The sequence below is a fragment of the Pithys albifrons genome, chromosome 10 (assembly GCF_047495875.1).
Source record: "Pithys albifrons albifrons isolate INPA30051 chromosome 10, PitAlb_v1, whole genome shotgun sequence".
Lineage (NCBI taxonomy): Eukaryota > Metazoa > Chordata > Aves > Passeriformes > Thamnophilidae > Pithys > Pithys albifrons.
In genome coordinates this window covers 5,077,431-5,099,988 of record NC_092467.1, presented here as the reverse complement: position 1 = coordinate 5,099,988, position 22,558 = coordinate 5,077,431, and the positions used below count along the sequence as shown (strand labels likewise).

Below are 22,558 nucleotides of genomic sequence, written 5' to 3'. Positions count from 1 at the left end.
GCTCTGTGACCTGTGACGAGGCTGTCCTCAAGATGGAGAAGAATGTGGTGAGCTTTCCTCTAGGATTTCTGCATTTCAGACAGCTGGTTCAAACCAAAAGGGCAGTTGACAGCACAGCCCTGTCCTCAGCAGGTGACAGAAGTGGTTTGTGCACACAGCTGCAAAAACACCAGTGGGTGTCCCTCCCCTGTGGGCTCTTTTCTCTGGGTTTGGTAGGAGCAGTGAAACACCCACCCTTGTAAAGGCTTCTCTCAGCAGCAATGGCCACAGCAGCCCAGCAATGCTGCAGGTAACTTAGGGCTGGTGTGACAGATGTTTGGTCACTGGGTCTCTCGTTTTGGAGGCCATCAGGGCTATGCAGGACTCTCTCCTACTCTCAGCAGGAAAGTGTGAGCGTGTTGTTGGTTTGGACAGGGAAAGCCCCCTCCTGTGGTGCACCACAGGCTCCAGCAGTCCCTACAGCCCTGCTGTCCCTCTGGGGTTGCCTGGAGAGCACCTCGGGGAGAAGCTGAGCATGTCAGGCATGTCTGCGCCCCAGGAGAAAAGGAGGAGCATTTTGGAAATATCTAAGAGCTCAGAAAGCAGCTCTTTGTCTCCCTGCCTTCCTTGGGCAGTCACCACTGTGGCTGTTCTTGCTGGATGATCCCACCTTCTGCCTGATGACCTCAGAGAGAGACACAACCTCCTGTGCGCTTCGCCTTCCCCAGCTGTGCTCCAGGCTGTGGAGGTGGAGGCTGGTGCAGGAGGAGGGCTGGGGCATTGCCTGGGGGGCTCGTGCAGGGCACTGACCCAAAATGCCACGGGCAGCTGAGAAACATCCAGAGCTTGGGCTGCAGCAAGAGCAGAGTGCTTGTTCCCCCTGGTGAGGCTGCAAAGGGCTGAGCCCGCTGAGTGGTGGGACAGAGCTCATCCCCAAAGGGACAGAAGTCAGCTCAAGGGCCAGGAACAGCAGCTGGCCCTGCTCAGCCTGTCCCAGGGTGCTCAGCTCAGGGCAGAGCTGCCCCCGGCAGGGACCAGCATCTCCCACCACAGCAGGGACAATCCCCCTGCAATCAGAGCAGTCGGCCACACCACACACACAGGGAGCTGAGTATTAAACCATTTAATTCTCAAACCACTCACATGCATAATGTTGTTTTACACAGTGTTAAAAGAAAGAAGAAAATGCAAATTTTTTTAATACAAACAGAATTTCAAGTATACATTTATAGAATTTTCCAAGATTCCTACCCAAGTTGCTAAGTTTTCATTCACATTGTTCTTAAAGCTGTCCGACGAGAGCGCTTTTGCTGAACTGCTTTCAATGCAATTGTACAGTCCCTCTGCCTTGGTTTTATTTCCCCCTTCCCCAGCTCTGCTTCCCCTGCCACCCCTGCCCACCCCTCTCCAGCAGCTCTGGCTGTCCCCATGGGCCACTGGCCATGGAGCTTCTGTCTGCCAGCACCCACTGGAGAGGAAAAGGGAAGGGGTGCTGGAGGACCAGCTTGGGAACAGCTTGGAAAATCACGGAAGAACAGTCTGCTATCCACAAGTTGCACACAGCAGGCTCACTCTTCAACCTACTGCAGACTATCTGAACACTGACTTTTTCTTCTTGAAATTAGGATTGCAACCAAAAATAAAATTAAAACAAAACAAAAAAAACAAACCAAAAAACAAACAAAAGAGAATAGTTAGTACAGCAGGAAATTTCTGAACTGTGAAAGTAATTCTTGAGTGTTAGGACACCTGTCCTAAGGAGTTTGATGTATAGGTCAACAGTTGAAGGTGACAGCACAATTTCTGTTACAAATGGTTACTCTGCAAACCAGCTCAGAGCAGAATCAATGTGGAACACACGAACTTGGATTTAAAAAAAATAAAAATAAAATACTGAACTGACGAGGGCTCCATATCCAGGCTATGGAAAAACCCCACAACCCCAGTAAAAACTTTCTCCTGGCTTTGCTGTCCAGCTGAGCTCAGCTGGGTTTCACTGGGTGCAACTTCTGACCTGTTAAAAGGGAGGTTTCAATCCTGTGTCCAGGCCAGGGTGGGTTTCTCCTGACGATGCCCAGGTCTCGGAAGGGGCCCCAGCCACAGCTGTACTCGTCTGACCAGTTAAAGTGCATTGCTGCAGTAAAGGGTTTTCTTTTTTTTTTTTTTTTAAGTTTTTAAGGTTTTTTTTAAAGAGGAACCTATTTAAAGTGCTGTTCTAGTTTGGAAAGGGACTCTGTTTAGAAAAAAATGGCACCTTTTCACACGAGAGATCTGCTCTCTGTATGTGTATGTATATATATATAAATTTGCAGAGTCAGATCTGCTGACTAATGAACGACATATAAAAGTGTTGTATTTTATCTTATTGCTTTTTTTTACTGCTGCCTGCTCCCCTGGAGGCAGGAGGGAGGTGGATCCTCCCCTTACCTTTCCCACCACTAACTAATTTCCCAGCAGGACGCTGAGCCCACGGGACAGTTCACTGTTACGCAGCACCCGGGAGGTGACAAAGCCCCCCTGAACTGTCACAGTCCCAGAGCCAACTGCAAAGGCCACTGCAAGGACCTGGAGGCCGAGAGGGACTCTGGACTCTGAGGGGCTCCTGTTGTTCCTGCCAGATGCCATTTTCATAGAGTCACTTTACAGAGCAGACCTGCATTTCTGAAACACAGAGGTAAGGAAAACAAAACTCTTTGAAGTGAAAGCTTTGCTGCTCGAGTGTGTAGTGTGGTAACCTCAGCACTCTGAGAGAGAGAGGTAGTTATTGTCCTGTGAATCTGCTGCTTCCATTGCTGGAGTGATTGCTAAAAAAAAAAAAAAAAAGAAAAGGAAAATAATCCTGTGCTTTTTATTAAGTTATCCCAGTTAAATCTTTCTGGTGAAGATACACTTGGCTATTCCCCCTAAGAGGCTTTTATATTTTAGGAATTGATTGTCAGTTTAGTTGGTTACGAAATCAAATTTGATTAGCACATTGTTATAAAAGCCACTTCCCTTGTTAACTCCTACAGTCCTCCCCCACTGCTCCCCTGGGAAGGGCTCAGCCATCCACGCCCTGTTTGGGGCTGTGCTCCTGCAGTGGGACAGCACTCCCTGCTCTGAGCAGTGTTAATGGAAACGTCAGACACAGCTACTGGTGTCACATTCACAGTGTTGTACAGGAAAGGGGGTGACACCAGGGAAAGGAGGGGGCCCTGGGGACAATGGGGGCACAGCCTGCAGGAGCTCCAGGTGGTTTAACACACCAGGGGCCTGGGAAAGCTGCGTTCATTCCCTTCCCTTTTCAGACTAAAGCAGGACTCTGAACACCTTGCTCCATTTCCATGGGCTAATGACTGATCTGATGTTCCCATCCTTCCCTCCCCGTCCCTGCAGGCGAGGGGCACCAGGGGAGGAACATGTTCCTGCATGGACACACAGCTGTGTGTTACTCTGCTCCAAACTCAGCAGGAGCCTCTCTGGAGATGTCCCTGTTCTGCTCCAGGGATTGCTCTCGCAGCCCTGGGCCTGTCCCAGCTGTCAGCAATGTTACAAACACAAACCAAAGCGTTACTGCTCCCTCCCTTCCCAGTGCTCCTCACAGCCCTGGGCCTGGGACAGCACAGCCCCCAGGCCTTGGGGGAGCCCAAGGAATCAGTCTTGGAGCAAAGGGCATGACAAACTCTGCTCTCCATGCCAAGTTCACCCACCTACACCCTGGCTCCTTCCCCCAACAGCACAGCTCTGGCTTAGAGACCTTCTCACACATGAGAGAAGTACCTGCAGGCCACCTACACATCATTCCCTGCTCTCCAGCAGGAGAGGGTCCAGGCTGCCCTGTGAACAGCCCCCACAAACCACCCTCCCCTTCACCCTGGCAGGAGTGCAGCCAGCTGAGAGCCCCCTGGGCTGGGCACAGCCACAGTGGGGCCTGGCATTCCCCCCTTGCTGGAATCCAGCCTGCAGCAGGACAATTGCACGTGTCCCCTCTCATTAGTGCCACCTGCCCCTCCCTCCTGCAGCCAGGGCTTGTGTTCCATCACCAATGCACGTGCAAGGAGTAAAGAAAAGCTTCACAGTAATCCAGAGAGTTTCCTTAGACATGTGAACTCTCAGAGTGTAATACCAGGGAGCACAAAGCCCCGTGTCAAACCAATGCCCAAGACACGCAGATGAACGAGTGGGCCCCGAGGAACCTCCTCGTCTCAAGAAACAGCTTTTAAACTTGACCAGAGGGGGAGCCAGTGAAGTGACATTTCAGGTTAAAGTTTGTTGCTCAGACACAGTTTTTGTGCTTCCTGCCCCACTCCAGACTCAGTAATTTCTACTGGAATTCTAGTGGATGGTGTCCCTGCCCATGGCAGGGGGGTTGGAAGGAGGTGAGCTTTAAGGGCTCTTCCTACCCAAACCATTCTGTGATTCCATGACTTGAGTAACCAATTTCACTTGTATTTTACCCTTTTATACTGCTACTTTCTGTATTTTATGACCAGCAGTAAAACTAACCAGTCCAGCTTCATTTCTCATTAGTTTCACAGTTTCATAGCCAATGTATTGGGTCTGACTGCAAAGGTATGGGGAAGGTTTAAATAAATAAGCCTTGCTGGAATATAAAAATAATGCAGGCATTTCACCATAGATCTGAGGGGGAAGGGGTTAAATACATGACTCAAAAGCTGGAGGCTTAACATAGCTGACAGTCTGCAAAAAAATTAATGCACTGGTTTTTAAGTACTGCCTTCGGTAACTGCAGTAAAATAATAAATCAGAATATGTCAGATTAAACACGGAACTTACACAGCAGTATTTAAAAGATACCTGAATATGTTTCAAAAGCTTAACTGATATGAACTAGGAAGCCCATTAAAGCTGCCCATTTGTACACTGTAATACTAAAAGAAAAAAAAAGTAACAAACCCACAGCTTGGGGTAGTCTAATGGAACAGGAACCTGGAGGCTGCACTATCCCAGGATGGGCATTTCCCAGCCTCCCTAATCCCATGCTGTTTGGCTGTTCTCATGATGAAAAATACCTTGTAATACCTAACCTGATTCTCCCTTGTATAAAGTCCCACCTACTGCTGCTCCTCCTTCCACTGGGTGCCCCCAAGAAGGGTTTGGCTCCGTCTTCTCCACACCCTCCCCTTGACTGTGGAGTTTGAGCAGGAGAAAGGACACAGGTGAAGGGGAGAGCACTGACACGACAGCAAACTTCAGTCTGCAACACGTGCTAGAGAACCCAACACTCAGAAAATGGCACTTTGACATGTCTGGCACTGCCCTTCCCAGCCTTCACCTCCCACCCTTCAGTTCCTGCCCAGGGAGTTTCTGAAATGCTCACAGCAGATCTGCCCCCACTGGGACTCCTCTCCCTTGGTCACCATCACAGCTCTGGGATGGCACACGCTGGTGCTGCTGGTGCTGCTCAGCTCCAGCACAGGGATCTTGGCACAGGGTGTCCTGCCCACAGGCAGGTTCCACACCTGGCACTGCCCTCCCCACACCCACAGCACAGCAGACACTGTGCTCCCCCTCCCAGCCAGGCTGCGGGGCTGGCCCCCCTACTCTGCCCAGCCCAGCTGGGCTCTGCTGCCACCAGCCCCAAAACAGGTGAGCCCTCTCATTTCAGCTGTCTCCCTCCTCCCTAGAGGAAGCAAGAGCTGCTGCCAAGCCTGCAGGAGATCACTAGAGCTGAAGTTGTTCTCAGTGCTTGCTGATTCCTTGCGAAGGCAATTACTCCCTGGCACAGAAAAATCAGCAGGATTTTACCTTTGAGTCCATTATTTCTTCCCATTGGTGAGAGCAGAACATGCACCTCCACAGAAGTTACTAAAAACACCCCAACCACCTCCTGATATCAGAAAATAGCAACAGCTCATGCTCTAAAACTTTCCATTAGACACTAAATACATCAGTGGCTGGTTCTGTGGCTTCCTCTCTCCAGCTCCCAGGTGTGCCAGACCACTCTGATTTGCTGTCTTCTCCCTTTTTATTTCTAGCCTTGCCAGAACATTCTTGTTTTCCTACAAAACCATTAAGGGCCATGAAAAACACCTTCAGAAGGCCCCACCATCCAACTTTACCCAGCAAGTCTCGAACCCTCCCAGGGCTGCAAAGCCCTGAGATTCAGCAGCACAAGTTCTTAAGTCTTACTCATATCCATGTTTTTGTCAGCAAAGACCTTTCAGAGCTCCCACCTCCTCAGGCTCCTCCTATTTCCAAGACACATCATTTCACAAGCTGCAATACTTTGGTTTACAACTGGATTAAAATATAAATTAAATAAGAATAATGCTAAATGAGTTTATACTGAAACACTTTATATATGTATACATATATGTATATACAGTATGTGTGTGTGCACTCCCTAATGACAGCTAGAGGAAGCAAAACTCATTCTCCAGAGGCTTCTACTCTTCCACCTAGCGTGGTCAGCTTATCCATTGCAACAATTCCCTGTGCATAAAAGCTCATGAAGCACTGGAAGGTGGTGCTGGTGACCAGCTGGATCACACAGACGTTCAGGAACAGAAAGACAATAAATTATAAGAAGCAGTAGTAACTTGTTCACAGTTGGGATGAGGATAATGTCACGGGAAACCTGAATTTTCTACAGTCCCAGGAATAAAAAGCCAAAGGTCACTGAAGGTTACAGATATATTGCAGTTAATCCTAAAAGCAAGGATAGGATCTGACACGAAGAAACCACCTGAAGTTTCTCCCAGCAGACTAAACTCTGGTACCATCAGATTCAGTGGGAAGATTCCCATCAAAACCAGAACTCATCCTGAGGATCTCTGATCACTGCCCCCATCTCAGTGATGGATGCTTTCCCAAGGAGGAAGATTCCTAGAAACCAACTCAATGCTACATTCAAAAGAAAATGCTCCCAACTTCTTTCTTGATTCTACTTCCATCAGCCCAAGCATCACCTTTGGTCTCTCCCAGTCCCAGCCTCTGAGTTTTCCTGTGTTTGCCAAGCCAAAGCCTTTCAGCAGATGGAAATATTTTAGAGATGGTAGGACTCTTCAGATAATTTTATAACCCACCTGAGTGGGTTCCAGGTTAGCAATAACCTAAATTTCTAGTAAGATTAACTGCAGCAGAACTTTGGTCTGCTGCACGTTATTTAAAAAAAAGAAGCAAACCACAGCAAGTGTCCTCTAAGTCTACCCCAAATCTACTCTATTCCAAAATGTCCCAGTAGACTTTAGTTTCAAGCAGCAGCCAGTAGTGTTTGCATAGTTCTAGCTTTTATTTGGTTACAAATATATAGAGAGATGTACATGTGTATGTACTTTATATTAAAATATCCTTTGATTGACAATGATTATGACAAGGATGCTGAGCCCCTCTGTGGGCCCTCCCACTGCAGATGGCAGAGCTCTGGGCATGGCTCTCACCTCGTGGCAGCAGGAATTGCTCACTGCATTCCTTCCAACTGCCGTCCTGGCCACGGGCTCAGCTCCCAGGGAAAACTCAGAGCCCCAAAAGTCTCCTGAATTACAGCTCCTTGACTTACACAATGGTTTGGGTGGGAAGGGACCTCCAGAGGTCATCTCGTCCCAACCCCCTGCCATGAGCAGGGACTTCTCCCATTCCCCAAAATATTTCCAGCAGAGCAAGAACAGCACTTGCTGTCACTAATCTGCAGAAACACTTGGCTGCTGGCACAGCTGAATTGGCAGGCATATCACAGATCAAAGAGGAGAGTTTGATAAAGTTTAAATAATTTTAAGTGCTACTTTTGTTGGGTTTCAACCCTGCCTACCTCCCCAGCCACCTTCCACCCCAATCAGTGGCACCTTTGCAGTTGCCTTCCTGTTTATACCTTGGGTTCTGCAGCAGAGGGGAAGTCAGAAGCAAATAAAAGCTGCACCTCTGCTCTTGCCCAGGCCTGGTTAGGGCTGAATCCCCCTGAGGCACAGAGGGCCCAGCTCTGAGACCAGAGTGCTGGGAACCAGTGACTGAGGGGAGCCCCTCGCTGTTCAGTGACATGGGATGGAAACGCAGCCCCAAGAGTGGGGCAGGCAGGGAGAGCTGTCCTGCCCACTCATTTCACCCCTGATCTCACAGAGGGCTCAACCCCTGGCTCTGTGCCCTCCCAGCCCCAGCTGCAGCTTGTTCCCAGTGCTGTCCCAGCTCTGGTCAGCTGTCAGATGGGAATGGGGCAGTCGCTACCGACCTCGCTAGCTTAAAACAGCAGAGACACAAAACACTTTCTGTTCTTCCTGCCCTTCAGGCACCCAAAAAGTTAAACTATACAGATCACAGCTTCAGAGTATTATAAAGAAGGTGCAGGTAAGTCCAAGGACTGACCTGATGGTGGGCAGTGCTGGGAGGGCAAGCGAGGGATTGCCCATCTGCATCGGCTGCTCTGGCTCTCACCAGCCCCACAGCCCTGCATCTTACCAAGTGGCTCTAAGCATGTCCTCAGCCTCCTGTTACAAATTCACATTCCATAAAGCCTCTCATTCATCCCTCTCTAGCTGCTGGAAATACAAAGCACATCTTGTTTTCACACACTCCCATTGCAAGAGAGCAAAAAGACCTTCTCCTTTCTCCCTTTCCCAGCTTCCCATTGGTCATCCTCCTGAGAGGAAGAGGTTCAGCTTCTCTCCAGAGCAGCAGCACAGTGTTAACACAATTCTTGTTATTTTCACAGCTATTCACAGGGAACCTGGCAGCAGCAGGAACAGCCACGGCAACCGGCACGTCACTTGGCTGTGACTTGGCACCAGGGCTTGCTGCAGGCTTAAGGAGATAACCACAACTCTTCACATTTGGGAGGTGAGTTCTTTGGCACCAAAGAACTAAGAAATGTGTTTCCCCTCTGAGAAAACAAACTGCAAAAACAGAGTGTGTTCTCCCTGTTGCCTGAGGCAAGCAAACAAACAGGTTAGTGAGCCCTAACTCTGAAGCGGACAGAAATGTTATGTACAGAGGTATTAAAACATGACAGAGTTCTCTTCACATCCTCCTTAAATCACAGTTGAAATCACAGTTTTGGCAGAGAAAGCTGCAGCTAGACGTGGGAATGCAAAGCTGTGCCTCAACCCATCACAGAAGCTTTCACACTTGGGAAGTTGGCACCGGATCCTCCACAGCTTTGGTGCGACCGCGAAGAGCCGCGCTGGGGAGAGGCAACAGAGCACAGGACCGTTCTGTCTGGGAAAGCACCTCTTGAGCAGCTACACCACTGCCAGGAAATTCACATGAGGTTTTTCCACACCCTACAGGACCTCCAGTCCCTTGTTTCTCAAACCTTGGCCCTGTCTGCACTGAGGAGGTCAAGCACTGGAAGAAACGTTTGGTAACGATTCCTTCAGAACTGGCACAGACGGGCCCGAACTGCTTTCAGCAATGCTCAAGACTTATTAGAGACACCATGATTCCCACACATACATACATCACATTAAATGTACAGAAATAATATTAAAATGATTCCCACTACCATACCTTATACTGACTCTAGCTACAGGCTATAACTTCACCTCAGCGAGGACCGGGCAAGAATATTGGCTCTTTTGCATGCAATCAGAAATGATCATTTATACAGTGGCAACCTCTGCACCAAAAAAACAAAACAAAACAAGCAAACATAAAGGAGGAAAAAAGTAAAAACCTTTCACAAGCTTTGTTTTCAGCCTAGTACGATATGAAGGACCAGTTCCATGGTTTCCACCAGGCCCAGTGAAGTAGTGAATCAGCAAACAGGGTGCACTGCTGGCACCCTGCCCTGCTCGATGCTCCTCCATTCACAGTATTGATACAGTAAAACACAAACCTGCTCAGAAACTCACAGCTGTGCCATGGGAATAAAGGCATTCACCATTTTATGTCAGCCCTTCTTCACTACGGTTGCCATCTGTCTCAGAAAAATGTTGCTTGTGTAGCAGTTACTGCACCTTCACCCTTCTCTTCACAGCAAGCTTAGCAGGGAAACTTTCCCACTATATTTATATATAATATATGTATATAAATAATTTTATGTTTTTATAGTTTGGTAGTATTCTTTTAAAATTTCTATTTTAAAACACTTAAAAATCTTTTAAGCAACTAAAAGTAACTTTTGATGCTCTCTAGTGTGAACAGGATATGATTTCAAAGATTTTAACTTTTTTTTTTTCATTTTTGGTAACTTCAAAAGCTATGACTAAAGCAGCACATCTCCACTCCTTCCCACACCTTGATTGCAACGAAACCTACCTTAGCCACCCTCTCACCTCATCTTCTGCCTCTGCAACCTCCCTGTGTGGGCACCATCCTGTGTGACCTTCGCAGGAAACCCGACGGGGCTGCTCCCTCAGGTGGCCAAGTCACTCCCCCTGTGACATGCACTTGACAGCAGAGGAGGAAGAAGGGACAGAAGGAAAATGGAGGTGAAACATCAGTTTTCCTGTTTGAAATGGTCAGTGAAATGGTACTTTGCAGGTTCCTGGCTCAGGACACCTGCAAGAGTTCTTCTCTTAGGAGCACTTCCCTGTTACACGATCCTGGCACCGAGCCCTTCCCACACACAGAAACACTCAGAGCCACATCTCTTTCTGAGAGAGAGATGGGAGGAACAGTGAGACGCCTCGCTTTAAAATCTGTAAAGCGAGGCAAGAATACAACACCCTTCCCCAGATTCTTCCCTCTAAAGAGGCAGGAAAATGATCCTGAGTCCCAATTTGCAGGTGGGGAAAGCAAGGGCTGGAGAAGTTTCCATGTGCCCAAAACTGTGCAGTCTGACTGCAGGTCAAGCTTTGCTGTCTCCTGCTCACCAAGGCCCTGCTCCAACTGGCATTCTTGCCAAAGCAAAATGAAGTGTATTTCTTTTCCAATGTCTCTTTGTTCCTCCCATCACCTGAAGGATCAGAACTTCACCCTTCCTTATCACACATCCTCAAGAGAACTCCTTCACCAGACCCGATCTGCACAACCTGTCGTTCATTTCCCCCCTCCGTCATGAACAACTTGGCATCAGAACCAGAGAAAACTCTTAAAATATTGCATATTTTTTAAAAAGACTTCTTCAAAAGATGTCAGAATATTTGCACTTATCTACCTGTCCCATGCTTTCTGGTTATGAACCACATAAGCCCGTGCAAACACCTACAATACACACGCAGGCACGTCTCTCCAGGTTTGCTAAACTTGCTCTAAACATCAGAGCTGCTCAGAATACAAAAATCTTGAAGTCCATGCAAAAGGACAGAGTTGTGATTGCTCTAGGAATTTTTAAGTCTCCTGAACCGTTACAAGGAAATAAAGTAGGGTTTTCTTTTCTTTTTGCATTTCATTGATAAAAAAAGTTATCAAAGTAGTTTGTAGAAACAGGTTTAAAAGCAACCACCCATGATTGCTTGGCTGGGACGACAGCATTGCAGTATTTCTGTATCACATATTGCTGTTATAAAAGGTAAGTGCGTGTCGAGGGGGGAGCAGGGGTGAGGGAGGCCTTTGGAGTTCAACCAGTCCAGGAAACCTCTGCCTAACCCTCTGCAAGCCCCGGGGCACGGCAGTGCTCTGGTCAGGGCATCAGAGTGCTCTGAGCTCCCCAGGCCAGCACCAGCACAGCTCAACCTCCTCTGAGACCCCTCCAGCCCTTCTCCCAACACATCGGTCTCACACAGACCTCACAGCTGCTAAATCCCACTTTCAGTAGCCAAGGGGCTTCCTTCAGACTCTGCTGACCTCTGGATACCACTCTGTAGCCGTGCCTGCTGTGACAAGGGGCACCGAGGCCGCGCACCTGGGACGGGCAAGCCTCCAGTAACAGCTTAAATAAAAACGTAGAGACACACCAAAAGTAAGATGGGGTAAATGCACTCAGGCAAGGCAGGTTCCCCAGGACAGTCTTTTTGTTTTCTTTACTGTGGGAGCTCCCTGGGGAAGGGAGGAAGGCAATGGCCTCGCCCTGCTCTCCCCTCGCTATGGCTCTGCAGGCCGCGGGGCTGTCGCCGGCACCGCCGGCGGGCCCGGAGCTGGGCCACAGGGCTGTCCAGAAATACCAATGACTGCTCGTCCCAGGTCACTACGGAACAGTAAAAAAATTTAAAATCCTGTCGATCCCTGAATAGAAAGTTGATTGACACAGTTGTTCTGTTTTTCTCCAAGAGGAGGAGGAATAAGGGAGAAAAACATTTAACACTCTACGTGCGTGTGTGTGGGTGTGTGAGAGGAAGAGAGAGAGAGAGAGAGAGAGAGAAGATATTTTTCTATTTTGGCAACATCTCGGGAGCTTCTTTCTGTCCAGTGGTGGCATTGCACTAATTACAGTACCAGCCCGCCAGGTTGGTGCTGACTCTTCAGAGCCAAGAAGGGGAAGACGGTCCTTCCTCGCCGGACTCCGCAGCCGTGTTTCAATCCGGGCCAGTGGTGGACACGGAGCCCTGTGCTGTCTCCCCCACAGCCACGGCCTCCTCCTGCGGGGGGGACTCCTCCTCCGCCTGCCCCCGCGACGTGACGGTGGTCTCGGGGGAGATGCTGTGGGGCCCCTCCAGGGGCAAACAGCCCGGGTGGTTCTTGCGAAAGTGCTGGTTGAGGATGGCCTGGAAAGGGAAGCTTTTGCCGCAGACGTGGCAGTGGAAGGGCTTGTTGCCCGTGTGCTTGCGGATGTGATACTCCAGCTGATCCTTGCGCGTGTACTTCTTCCCGCACATGCGGCACACGAAGGGCGTGATGCCCATGTGCAGCCGCATGTGCCGGTCCAGGCTGCCCTTCTGGTTGAAGGATTTGGCGCAGTAAATGCACGTGAGCCGCGGGTTGTACCGGAACCAGCGCTCCGAAACCTCCTGCTCCCGCAGGTACTCCACGTAACCGCTCACTCCAAGCATGGCTGACTCCTCCCCCTGCCACGGAAACAGCACAGATTTAAATAACAAGCAGCCTAAAATAAACTGCAGGAGGAAGATCAGGCCCTAGCCCAGCCAGTAAAGCCTGTGCCAAACCTCAAAATCAGCAGCACTAATGTCTGCAACCTCAAGCACACATTTAAGCGCTTAACTGGGGCCTTGGGGCTGAAGACAAATGAGCAATCAATTATAAACCACTGCACCAGAGGCCCTCTCTGCCAAGTCATCCCTGGGTCTGGGGAAGAAAAGACAGTCCTTGTCACAAGGGTGCCGGGCCACCGATGGAGTTGTGAACCACATGTGTCAATACTTGTTACTTTTTTAAAAATCTGGGCCAGCTTTGTTACAACACTGTGTGCCACTTCTGTTTTACTTACTGAAGCTTGAAAAAAAGAAGCCAATTGATAAGCTTGCAGTAAAACAAAGGTGGAAATGAAGCACAAATAGTGTCTTAAACTCTTCAGGTGTCATTTCCCACAGGTATCTATTCAGGTGTCACTCAGGGTTCATTTCATAATGAGGCACATGTGCCTGCCTGGCTGTGTGACCCAGCCCAGCTCAGCCCCTGTCCTGGCTCACGCAGCAAGGACTTGTTGGCTCCTCTGAGTTTGCTGAAGCCGCACAGGGAAACAGCCAAGGGCAACCCTGAACCCTGAGCTCGGGCTCAGGACAAACACTGCTGGCCATCGTATTCCAATGGAGCATGAACAGACCGACTCTGGAATGCTCCGTGCTGGGAGTTACTCTCCCAACAGCCGCTTCCCAGCTGTGCCAAAGGTGGAGAAGAAACGGTGTAACAGCAGGAGGGCTCCTCTGGCAGCCAGGGCTGTGCAGGCTGAGCAGCAGGGTACCTGTGCCAGGGGCTGCTGAATCTGCTGTGCCGGCACAGGGAAGCTGCTCAGGACTAAAGAGATGCACAAAGCTCTGGGACTCCCTTCTCACTCTACCACTGGGCAGGGATCCCAGGCAGGCTCTGTTGGTATGGATATGGCAGTGCCAGGAGAGTGGAAAGTGATGAGACCTCCCCATGTGTGTGACACCCAAGGCTGTATGTCTGAGGCCATCTCACAATGCAGAAATAAGAGCAGCTTTTCTGTAGAAAGAGCTAAAATTGCTTTGTATGTCACATTTCCCCTGGAGGGCGAGTCTGACCTGAAATTTTCTCAATGTCTTCTAAGGACACAAAACAGAGCTTTGGAGGAACTGGAACAAAAAGGTATCTGTTGCTTTACAGAGGTGTATTACAAAGCCAGCAGACAGCAATCATGATTTTCTCCCCCTTGTTTCACCTGGTCTTACTGAAGGGCAAAGCAGCCTGGTAACTTCATCCTGCCTCCAGCCACACACTGACACATTCCCTATTTGCCAGGCTCAGAGCACTGTGTTGGCTGACCCAGTTGCACTACTGCAGCACTGTGACACTCCCTGTATGCAACAAAATTAGACCAAAATGATTAGGAACGGGCGTTACTGCTGTCCCACCTTGCTGCACTCCACAGCCCACTGCCCTCCCGTTTCTGCATTTCTCTCCATTTCTCTCCCTCTCACCCCAAAACTAAGCCCAAGAAAGCAGAGAATTCAGAGCTCCTTTATGTTGCAAATTCTGCTGTGCAACACGATCCCTTGGGGATGAGATAGAAACCTCTGCACAAATCCACAGCCCTTTGACACTCCACCCCAAAGGTTCATTGGTGTATGCCTGGACAGCTTTTTGGAATGGTTTTGGTACTAGCATGGAGAGGTTCAGCTGTTGTCACTCCTCAATCTTACAGAGCAGCCAAGCCAACACCTCCTCCCTGAGCTCAGGCATTTGCTGCCTGCCAGTGTTTCAGGGCAGATCCAGCTCTGCAGGCAAATGGGCTTTCTCCTCAGGAGTTGGTGGCCTGCCCAGAACGAGGGTGGGTATTTATGCCCTCAGACCACACGAGAATCTCCTCGTGTTTTCCAGGTATCTGGCCAAAATCCCAAGCGACAGCCAGAACCGGTTCTAAACCGTAGGCGGCTGGCACAGGTTCCCAGTGTGAGCAACGAAAAGGTCCTTGTTTCACACAGGGCACTGCTTGCACATATAAAACATGACACACTTCATCACAACAGTCCCCTTCACCTCCAAGCCAACATTTCCTTGGAAACTTCTCGATCTGCCTACCTGGGAACTGGGCTGCTTGGGCTCATCCATCCGCCCGGGAGACTCGCTCTTTGATCTGTACCGCTCGGTCACAGCAACCATGCTGCCAGAAGGGCTAAATCTGTGGGGTGGGGAAGAGTGTAAGCCGGGTTCTCAATGGGCATCAGGTCACTGTGGTGTTCAGAACAGCAGGTGAGCAGTGGAGGCACCTGTATAGCCTCTCTTCACCCTCACCAGCTAACACACAGCACAAGTACAAAGGAAAAACCAAGTTCAGTCTTAACATCTGAAAATAAAACTGAGTCATTTGGCTTCCAGCTCAGTGACAGAGAGCTTTCTGGTTGCTATCAGGAGTAAACTGATAGGTGACTCAGGATCTGCACAGCAGGAGCAGAAACCATTTCTCTGAGGGCAATCTCCTGCCCCACCCACAGCCTCCTGCCCCTTCCCAGTGGGAAACACAAGGATGTTGTACCCAGATGGGGGTTGGTCTCTTCTCCCAGGCACTCAGCAATAGGACAAGGGGGCACGATGGGCTCAAGCTCTGCCAGGGGAAATTGAAGTTGGAGAGCAGAAAAAACTTCTTTGCAGAGAGAGTGCTCAGGCATTGGAATGGGCTGCCCAGAGAGGGGGTGGATTCCCCATCCCTGGAGGTTTTTCAACTGAGATTGGCCGTGGCACTGAGTGCCATGATCTGGTAAAGGGACTGGAGTTGGACCAAGGGCTGGACTTGATGATCTTGGAGGTCTCTTCCAACCCAACTGTTTCTATGATTCCATGGATGTGGTGGAGTCTAGGTGGGAAACAGTGGATACTGAGTGCAGTGCAGAAAGAGATGCTTGAGACTAACTGATCCCTGGAAAAGAGCAAAGGAAGTAGGAAAGCAGCTCCAGCTCAAGATTGTTCCCACTGATTGATTTAAGCAACAAGTGACAGAATATCCACTGCTTCCAGGTTGCTGTTCCTCTATGGGACCAGAGGGATTGAGGTAGAAGAGGGGCAGATGTGAAGGGGAACCTGGCAAACACGGGCCCCTCAAATCCAACAGACCTGCCCTTTATCAGATCTGCTCTCTGGCCTGTGATTAGGGCAAGAAAACAAATACTGGAGCCAAGGGGAAGCAGAGGGATGGAGAATCCAAACACGGCAGATTTCACCACCCATTTTCACATAAAGGCTTTCTGCTCCCTCATATAAATCAAAACAACAGTGGAAGTTGCTGGGCTCCCCACTTCAACTGCTCCAGAAGATGTAAACCCAGGGCCTACTGCTGTCCTGTAGCATCAGGAACTGAATTTCCTCTTGAATTACATTTGGTGCCTGGCTTGTTTCTCAGCCAGAACCATCCCCAGATTTTCAGGCCAGAAGGCATCAGACACTTTGCACAGCACATATTGTATGTGACCTTGTTAATCGTGGTGTGTGCTGAGGCTGCACAGAACATCTTTAAACAAAAATCCCACCTCACCTGAAACCCTGAGGTACAGATCCCAACCTATGCACCTCTAAGAGCTACCCTGTACCTGGAGACCCTGGTCTGATCACAACCCAGCCAAAATACCAAAATACTTTAACCCAAACTGGACACACTTCCTTACACCACAAAAACCCTCCTTCAGCAGTGATACTTCAGATGGCCAGAGGAAACAGAAGGAGGAAACGTGTCGCAGTGACCAACCCAACCAAGTGAAAATCCTGCACAACCTCCTCTGACAGCCAAGGTCAGCGACTGAGTTAGAGAAGGCACATACCTGTCGATCTCGGTGCTGGTTGGCCTGACCACTTTGGCCCCGGAGGAGCCCAAGGCATAAGGCTCCTGGCCCAGCGCTCCGTGGCCCGTGGTGTCGATCACCATGGCCGTGACCTCCTCGGCGCTGCTGCCGTCCTCCCCCGAGGGCTGGTGCTCTGCCCCGAGCCACTCCTCCAGGTTCTCCGTCTTGATGCGCACTCCGCTCAGCACGCGCACGTCGTCATCGCGGCCCCCGCGCTCCCCCATTCCCGTCTCCACGTACCACTGTCCCGCCCTGTTAATCCGCAGGATGGGCTCCCTGCCCTCCACATCCGAGCTCTGCTCGATGATCTGGGGGCTGGTGGACTCCTCGGGCGGGCTGAGCTCCCGGATGTCCAGCACGGTGCTGACCTGGCCCAGGCGGCTCCCCTTGGGCGTGTTGTGGTGCGGGCTCAGGGAGCGGCTCAGGGTTGGCGTCACCCGGTGAGACTCGGGCGGTCTCTCCTGGTGCTTCGTCCTGGTCTGGCTCAGCTCCGCCTCCACCTCCGCCACGTTGATCTTGAAGTGGATGCCCTCGAGGATCTGCGTGCACTTGTCGATGATGTGCTGCATCTGCAGGAAGCTGGCGGCCGTCAGGTAGCTGATGATGTCCGCCAGCTGCAGGCATATCCTGCCCGTGTAGCAGAAGGACAGGAGCTGCTCGAAGACAGAAGGGTTCTTGATGACGGAGATGGACACGGTGCTCATCTCGTTGAGGGACATGTGGTCGCGGAAGTAGGGCGAGCTGGCGGCCAGCACCACCTTGTGCGCGCGGAACGCCTGGCCCTGCACCGTCACCACGATGTCGCACAGCCGGCCCTGCATGCGCAGCTGGTTCAGGTGGCTCAGCACAGAGTTACTGAAGTCAGGGATCTCCAGCTGGATGTTTCCACTCTTCTCCATGGCTGGCCCAGTTGCAGGTGCTCGACTCTACTGGAAAAGATACTATCATTAGCAGAGCTAGTCCATCTTTTGCATTTAGAACCTTTTTCACCTGCTTCCAAATGGTTTAAGTATTGGGGTCTTTAGAGACCTCTCTCACCACTGAGCTGCCACACACCTGGCAGCAGCTCTGTGATCTCTGTGCTGTGCAACACCCTGCACGACAGTTCTGCTAAACCAGTCCTTGACAGACCCCCAGTCCCTGCAGCTTCAGCACTTGAAACACTTCGCTCTGTCAGCCTCAATTAAAGCACATCTGCATTGTAAAAAGAACATTAAAAATGGTTCAGGTACTAAAAATAGGCAGCTGATTGCATAATGGATTAAAGTACTCAGCACTTGTACCTTTCTAAGCACTTTGAAAAGGGAAAGTAACATTGTTATCCCTCCTTTGTGCAACAGGAATCAGGAAGGAGACACCGGGACCTAAATCCCCCTGAGACCTGTGAAAAGCTGGCCAGCACACATCTGACCTCAAGGCATCCCAAGTGCCTCTTAAACCCGAGATACCCATCATACGTGGTACTCTGACACATGCCAGGAAATACAGAACAGGAGGGTGAAAGAAAAAGCTGCAGCCCAGGAGAGCTCAAAGGGCTTCACTCAGGTGGGTGTTTGTAGGGCACAAGGTCATTGACTCTGGTCAGCACTGAGTTCCATCCTGGCCACATCCCAGGTCAGTAACTCCTGGCTCGTACCCACAGCACAGGAGCACAGGGACTGTTCCACCCAGGTACCAGTCACAGCCTTGCTGTTCTGTTCAGGCTGTGATCCAGGGAAGTGGTTCACCAAGGCTACAAAGGATAATCCTCGGCCTCACACCTTGGCTGGGATGGTCCTGGTTGTTCCCACCTCCACCTCCCCAGAGCTCCTGCTGGGATCAGGCAGCACCTCAGGGCCCAGCCAGGGGACACTTCACTGCTCTTCTGGGTCCCTCAAGGCTCATCAGGAGCTCCTGAGATCACAGAGCAGGGGCAGGATGGGAGGATGCAGCACCACATCAGCACATTTCACTCTGGCAAAGGTTGAAAAGGAGCCATGACCATATATGGTAAACACTTGGAATGATCCAAAATTAGATGTAAACCTACCTCCAAAAATAAGAAAGTAAATAAGCCTGTTAAAGCCCACCCATGGCATGAGCAGCTTCCAAACTGGATGGCACCTGAAGTGTGGGTTAAGCAGAGGGCTTCAGGTATCAAAGCCATTTCAGACAGGCTGGGAATACTGAGGCTGAGAGTGCCTGCTCCAAGGAATCCCAGAATCCGAGGGACCAGCACACAGGAAAGCATGGAAAGTCCCTGTCCAACCTGGCCTTGGGCACTCCCAGGGATGGGGCAGGCACAGCTGCTCTGGGCACCTGTGCCAGGGCCTGCCCATCCTCACAGGGAACAATTCCTTCCCAATATCCCATCTATCCCTGCCCTCTGTCAGTGTGAAGCCATTCCCCTTATTCTGTCACTCCAGGCCCTTTTAAACAGTCGTACCCCCCACCTGTCCTGTAAGTTCCCTTCACACACTGCAAGGCCACAGTTGGGTCACCCCAAAGCTTCTCCTCTCCAGGCTGGACAATCCCAGCTCTCCCAGCCTTTCCTCCCAGCAGAGCTGCTCCAGACTCTGACCATCCTGGGGCCTCCTCTGGATTTGCTCCAACAGGTTGATGTTCTTCCCTCTCTTTAGGAGATAAACCCCTCCAAAAGCCAAGGAGCTACAGTGCACATTTCCAGTCAGCACAACGCTGGGAGCAGAACTTCAAACACACAGAGCCAGGGGAAACAGAATTCCCAGTGTCTTACCTGGAGCCTTGTGAGTTACATGCAAGGGGGAGGAAATGGGGTGCTGCCTTCTTGTGCTCCTGTTTCCTTCTGATGTAGTAAGAAGGTCTGAAAGCTTGTTGCCCCCTTCCCCTTTAGGAGGAAAACAAAAGGAAAAAATGAAGCACAGTGGAACTGTGTTCTCCCTTGTGTTACAATCTGCTTAAATGTTGCAGAAAGAACTTCAGATTCAAATATTCCCCTGAGCAAAAGTAAAACTCACACAAGTTATCTGTTGATACCAAAACCTGATTTTATCAATCACTAAGAGATGCAAGGAAAAGAAATAAGAAAAGGCTGGAAAATACTAAGACTACATCAGAGAAAAGATACCACTAGAACTATCCTTCTGCTGAGCTGGTGTGTGTGTGTGTGAGTGGAGAAGGAGTTTCTGCCTTTTTCTGTCTGTCTCTACTGCTTTTTGATGTTCTCTCTTTCCTCTCCCTGATTTTCCAAAGTTTCTCTCAACTTTTACAGTGTTTACAGGGGTTGTTTGGTTTCTTTCCATGTAGCCCTATTCAGATAGTCAGAGATATGGTAACCATAAACAATAGCAGGATCTTTTGGCAGGGAAACTGCAGCAGGAAGCTCTGGTGAAAACGTTTGGCAGAAAGCTGACAGAGAATTTTTGGTAGGAAGTTTTGACAGGCAGAAACAACGGTGAAACACTGTGTTACAGACATCAAGCTTTGTCATTCTTGGGTTTGCTGGAGGATCCAGCAGCAGGATTAGCTCATCATCTTCCCCAAACACCTGCTCCTAAAGCAATAAACCCCAGAGCATTCCCTTCAGGCAGGGAAGCAAAGGCAGGGGTGAAACAACCCTGCTGAGGCTGAGAACACCCAGGGAAACGGGGCAGTGGCACAGGCTGAGCTCGGGATGCACAGAAGGAGAAAGGGAAAAGCAACAATCCAACTCAAGTGCTGAGCGTGGCTGGGCATGGCCCTGCCCTGAAGGCAGCTGCTCCCTGGGGAGCCCAAAAAGGGATCTGTGAGCTCCTGCTCCAAAGGCAGGGAAATCCATCTGCCCTTTATGGCAGCAGGAAAGGATCCATGGAGCTGTGCCCACCTCAGAACTGAGGAACCTGCACTTTGGGGAACGTCCTCAGAGGCTGGCAAGGGGGAATCCCTGGGTTGGGTTCAAACACCTGCCAGGGCCGTGTCTGTGTCCCCAGGCAAGGGGTCTCTCAGCAGCTTCTGCACCTCAGCCCCCGGGCAGTGACATCCCAATTTCTGCCCTCCCTAGGAAGGCCATCACCTCCAGGCACCCTTCCCTGAGGGCTGAGCCTCAGCCCAGGGCACACACTGAGCCACTCAGCTGTTTGTAACGCAGTTGGAAGTGTCACCAGCTCAGGCTTGGACTTCCCTTATCTCAGCAAATGCCTTTCCCCGTGCGAGGCAGTTACGGAGAGCAGGAGGGATTCTCGATCCATCAGGTGAAAGCAGGGACAGATCACCCACAGCAGGTGATGCCCACAGTGAATGTCCTTTGTCACACACTGTCACCCTGCAGGCTGCACACAGGCACTGAAAACTCTCAGCTTTTGGGCTGAGATTTACCACGGGGGAACTTCACAGAATATCCTGAGCTGGAAGGGATCCCCAAGGACCATCCAGTCCAACCCCTGGCCCTGCACAGACGCCCCAGCAATCCCACCCTGTGCCCCAGAGGATCATCCAAACACTCCTGGAGCTCTGGCAGCCTTGGGGCTGTGCCCACTGCCCTGGGGAGCCTGGTCAGTGCCCACCACCCTCTGGGGGAAGAGCCTTTTGCTGCGATCCAACCTGACCCTGCCCTGGCACAGCTCCAGCCATTCCCTGGGTGCTGTCCCTGCCCTGGCACAGCCCCAGCCATTCCCTGGGTGCTGTCCCTGCCCTGGCACAGCTCCAGCCCTTCCCTGGGTGCTGTCCCTGTCCTGGCACAGCTCCAGCCCTTCCCTGGGTGCTGTCCCTGCCCTGGCACAACTCCAGCCATTCCCTGCTCACCAGAAAGAACTACTTAAAATCACAGAATTGGTCGGGTTAGAAGGGACCTCAAAGCCCACCCAGTGCCACCCCCTGCCATGGGCAGGGACACCTCCCACGAGCCCAGGGTGCTCCAAGCCCTGTCCAACCTGTGCCAGGGCCTGCCCACCCTCCCAGCCAGGAATTCCTTCCCAATATCCCGGCTAACCCGACGTGGCCCCTCGCAGTTTGGGCGGCACTTCAGCCCGTCCCGCCCGAGGCTGGGGCTGCCGGCGGTGCCTCCGCGCCCATCGCCGAAGAACCTGCCCGTGAGACAGCGGCACAGCCCGGCCCGTGTCCGCCCGGCCCGGCACAGCCTGGCCTGCCCGGCCCGGCCCCAAGGCGGCCCGGCTCACACCGCCCTGTCAGCCCCTCAGCGGCACAGCCCGGCCCGGCCCCACAGCTCACACCGCCCTCTCAGCCCCTCAGCGGCACAGCCCGGCCCGGCCCCACAGCTCACACCGCCCTGTCAGCCCCACAGCGGCACAGCCCGGCCCGGCCCCACAGCTCACACCGCCCTCTCAGCCCCACAGCGGCACCAGCCCCACAGCGGCACAGCCCGGCCCGGCCCCACAGCTCACACCGCCCTCTCAGCCCCACGGGGCACAGCCCGTGACAGCGGCACAGCCCGGCCCGGCACAGCCCGGCCCGGCACAGCCCGGCCCGCGCTCCCCGCCCGTCCCGCCCGCGGCGCTGAGGGGCGGCGGCCGCGCCCCCCGGGGCTGTCCCGGCCTCTCCTGGCGCTGTCCCGGTACTATCCCGGGGCTCTGCCAGCACCATCTCGGGGCTGTGCTAGCACTATCCCGGGCTGTCCCGGCGCTGTCCGGGGCTCTCCCGACACTATCCCAGCACTGTCCCGGCACTATCCCGCGGCTCTGCCGAGCTGTCCCGGCACTCTCTGGGCGCTGTCCCGACACTATCCCGGGCTGTCCCGGCGCTATCCGGGACTCTCCCGGCACTATCCCGGGGCTGTCCCGGGACTCTCCCGGGGCTGTCCCGGCCTCTCCCGGCTCTCCCCGCCCGCCCCTCCCCGGCCCGGCCTCACCTGGCGGGGGTGGGAAGGGCCCGCAGCGCCGGCCCGGAACCGAAACGCGCCAGCGCGGGCC

General features: G+C 51.8%; 1 protein-coding gene across 2 annotated transcripts; it reads right to left on the bottom strand.

Annotated features, from left to right (window-relative positions):
• Window positions 1-1,085: 1,085 nt before the first annotated feature.
• ZBTB37 (zinc finger and BTB domain containing 37) lies at window positions 1,086-22,555 on the bottom strand. 2 transcript variants are annotated; one of them, XM_071565834.1, is made up of 5 exons: window positions 22,498-22,555; window positions 19,432-19,542; window positions 16,677-17,626; window positions 14,947-15,046; window positions 1,086-12,794 (listed from the first exon to the last, which is right to left on the bottom strand). In XM_071565834.1, exons 3-5 carry the CDS (start codon window positions 17,594-17,596, stop codon window positions 12,306-12,308), a joined length of 1,509 nt encoding a protein of 502 aa, XP_071421935.1. In that variant the 5' UTR covers window positions 17,597-17,626; window positions 19,432-19,542; window positions 22,498-22,555; the 3' UTR covers window positions 1,086-12,305. The 2 variants fall into 2 exon arrangements, with proteins under 2 accessions (XP_071421935.1, XP_071421936.1); XM_071565835.1 differs by having other exon boundaries at window positions 16,677-17,623.
• Window positions 22,556-22,558: the final 3 nt, after the last annotated feature.

Excerpts from the sequence above, each read along its gene's own strand:
- ZBTB37 (XM_071565834.1), bottom strand. The coding sequence starts at position 17,596 with ATGGAGAAGAGTGGAAACATCCAGCTGGAGATCCCTGACTTCAGTAAC. Across the intron at positions 15,047-16,676 it reads ACCAGCACCGAGATCGACAG|ATTTAGCCCTTCTGGCAGCA; the intron begins GTATGTGCCTTC and ends CCCACCCCACAG. Across the intron at positions 12,795-14,946 it reads CCAAGCAGCCCAGTTCCCAG|GGGGAGGAGTCAGCCATGCT; the intron begins GTAGGCAGATCG and ends TTTCCGTGGCAG.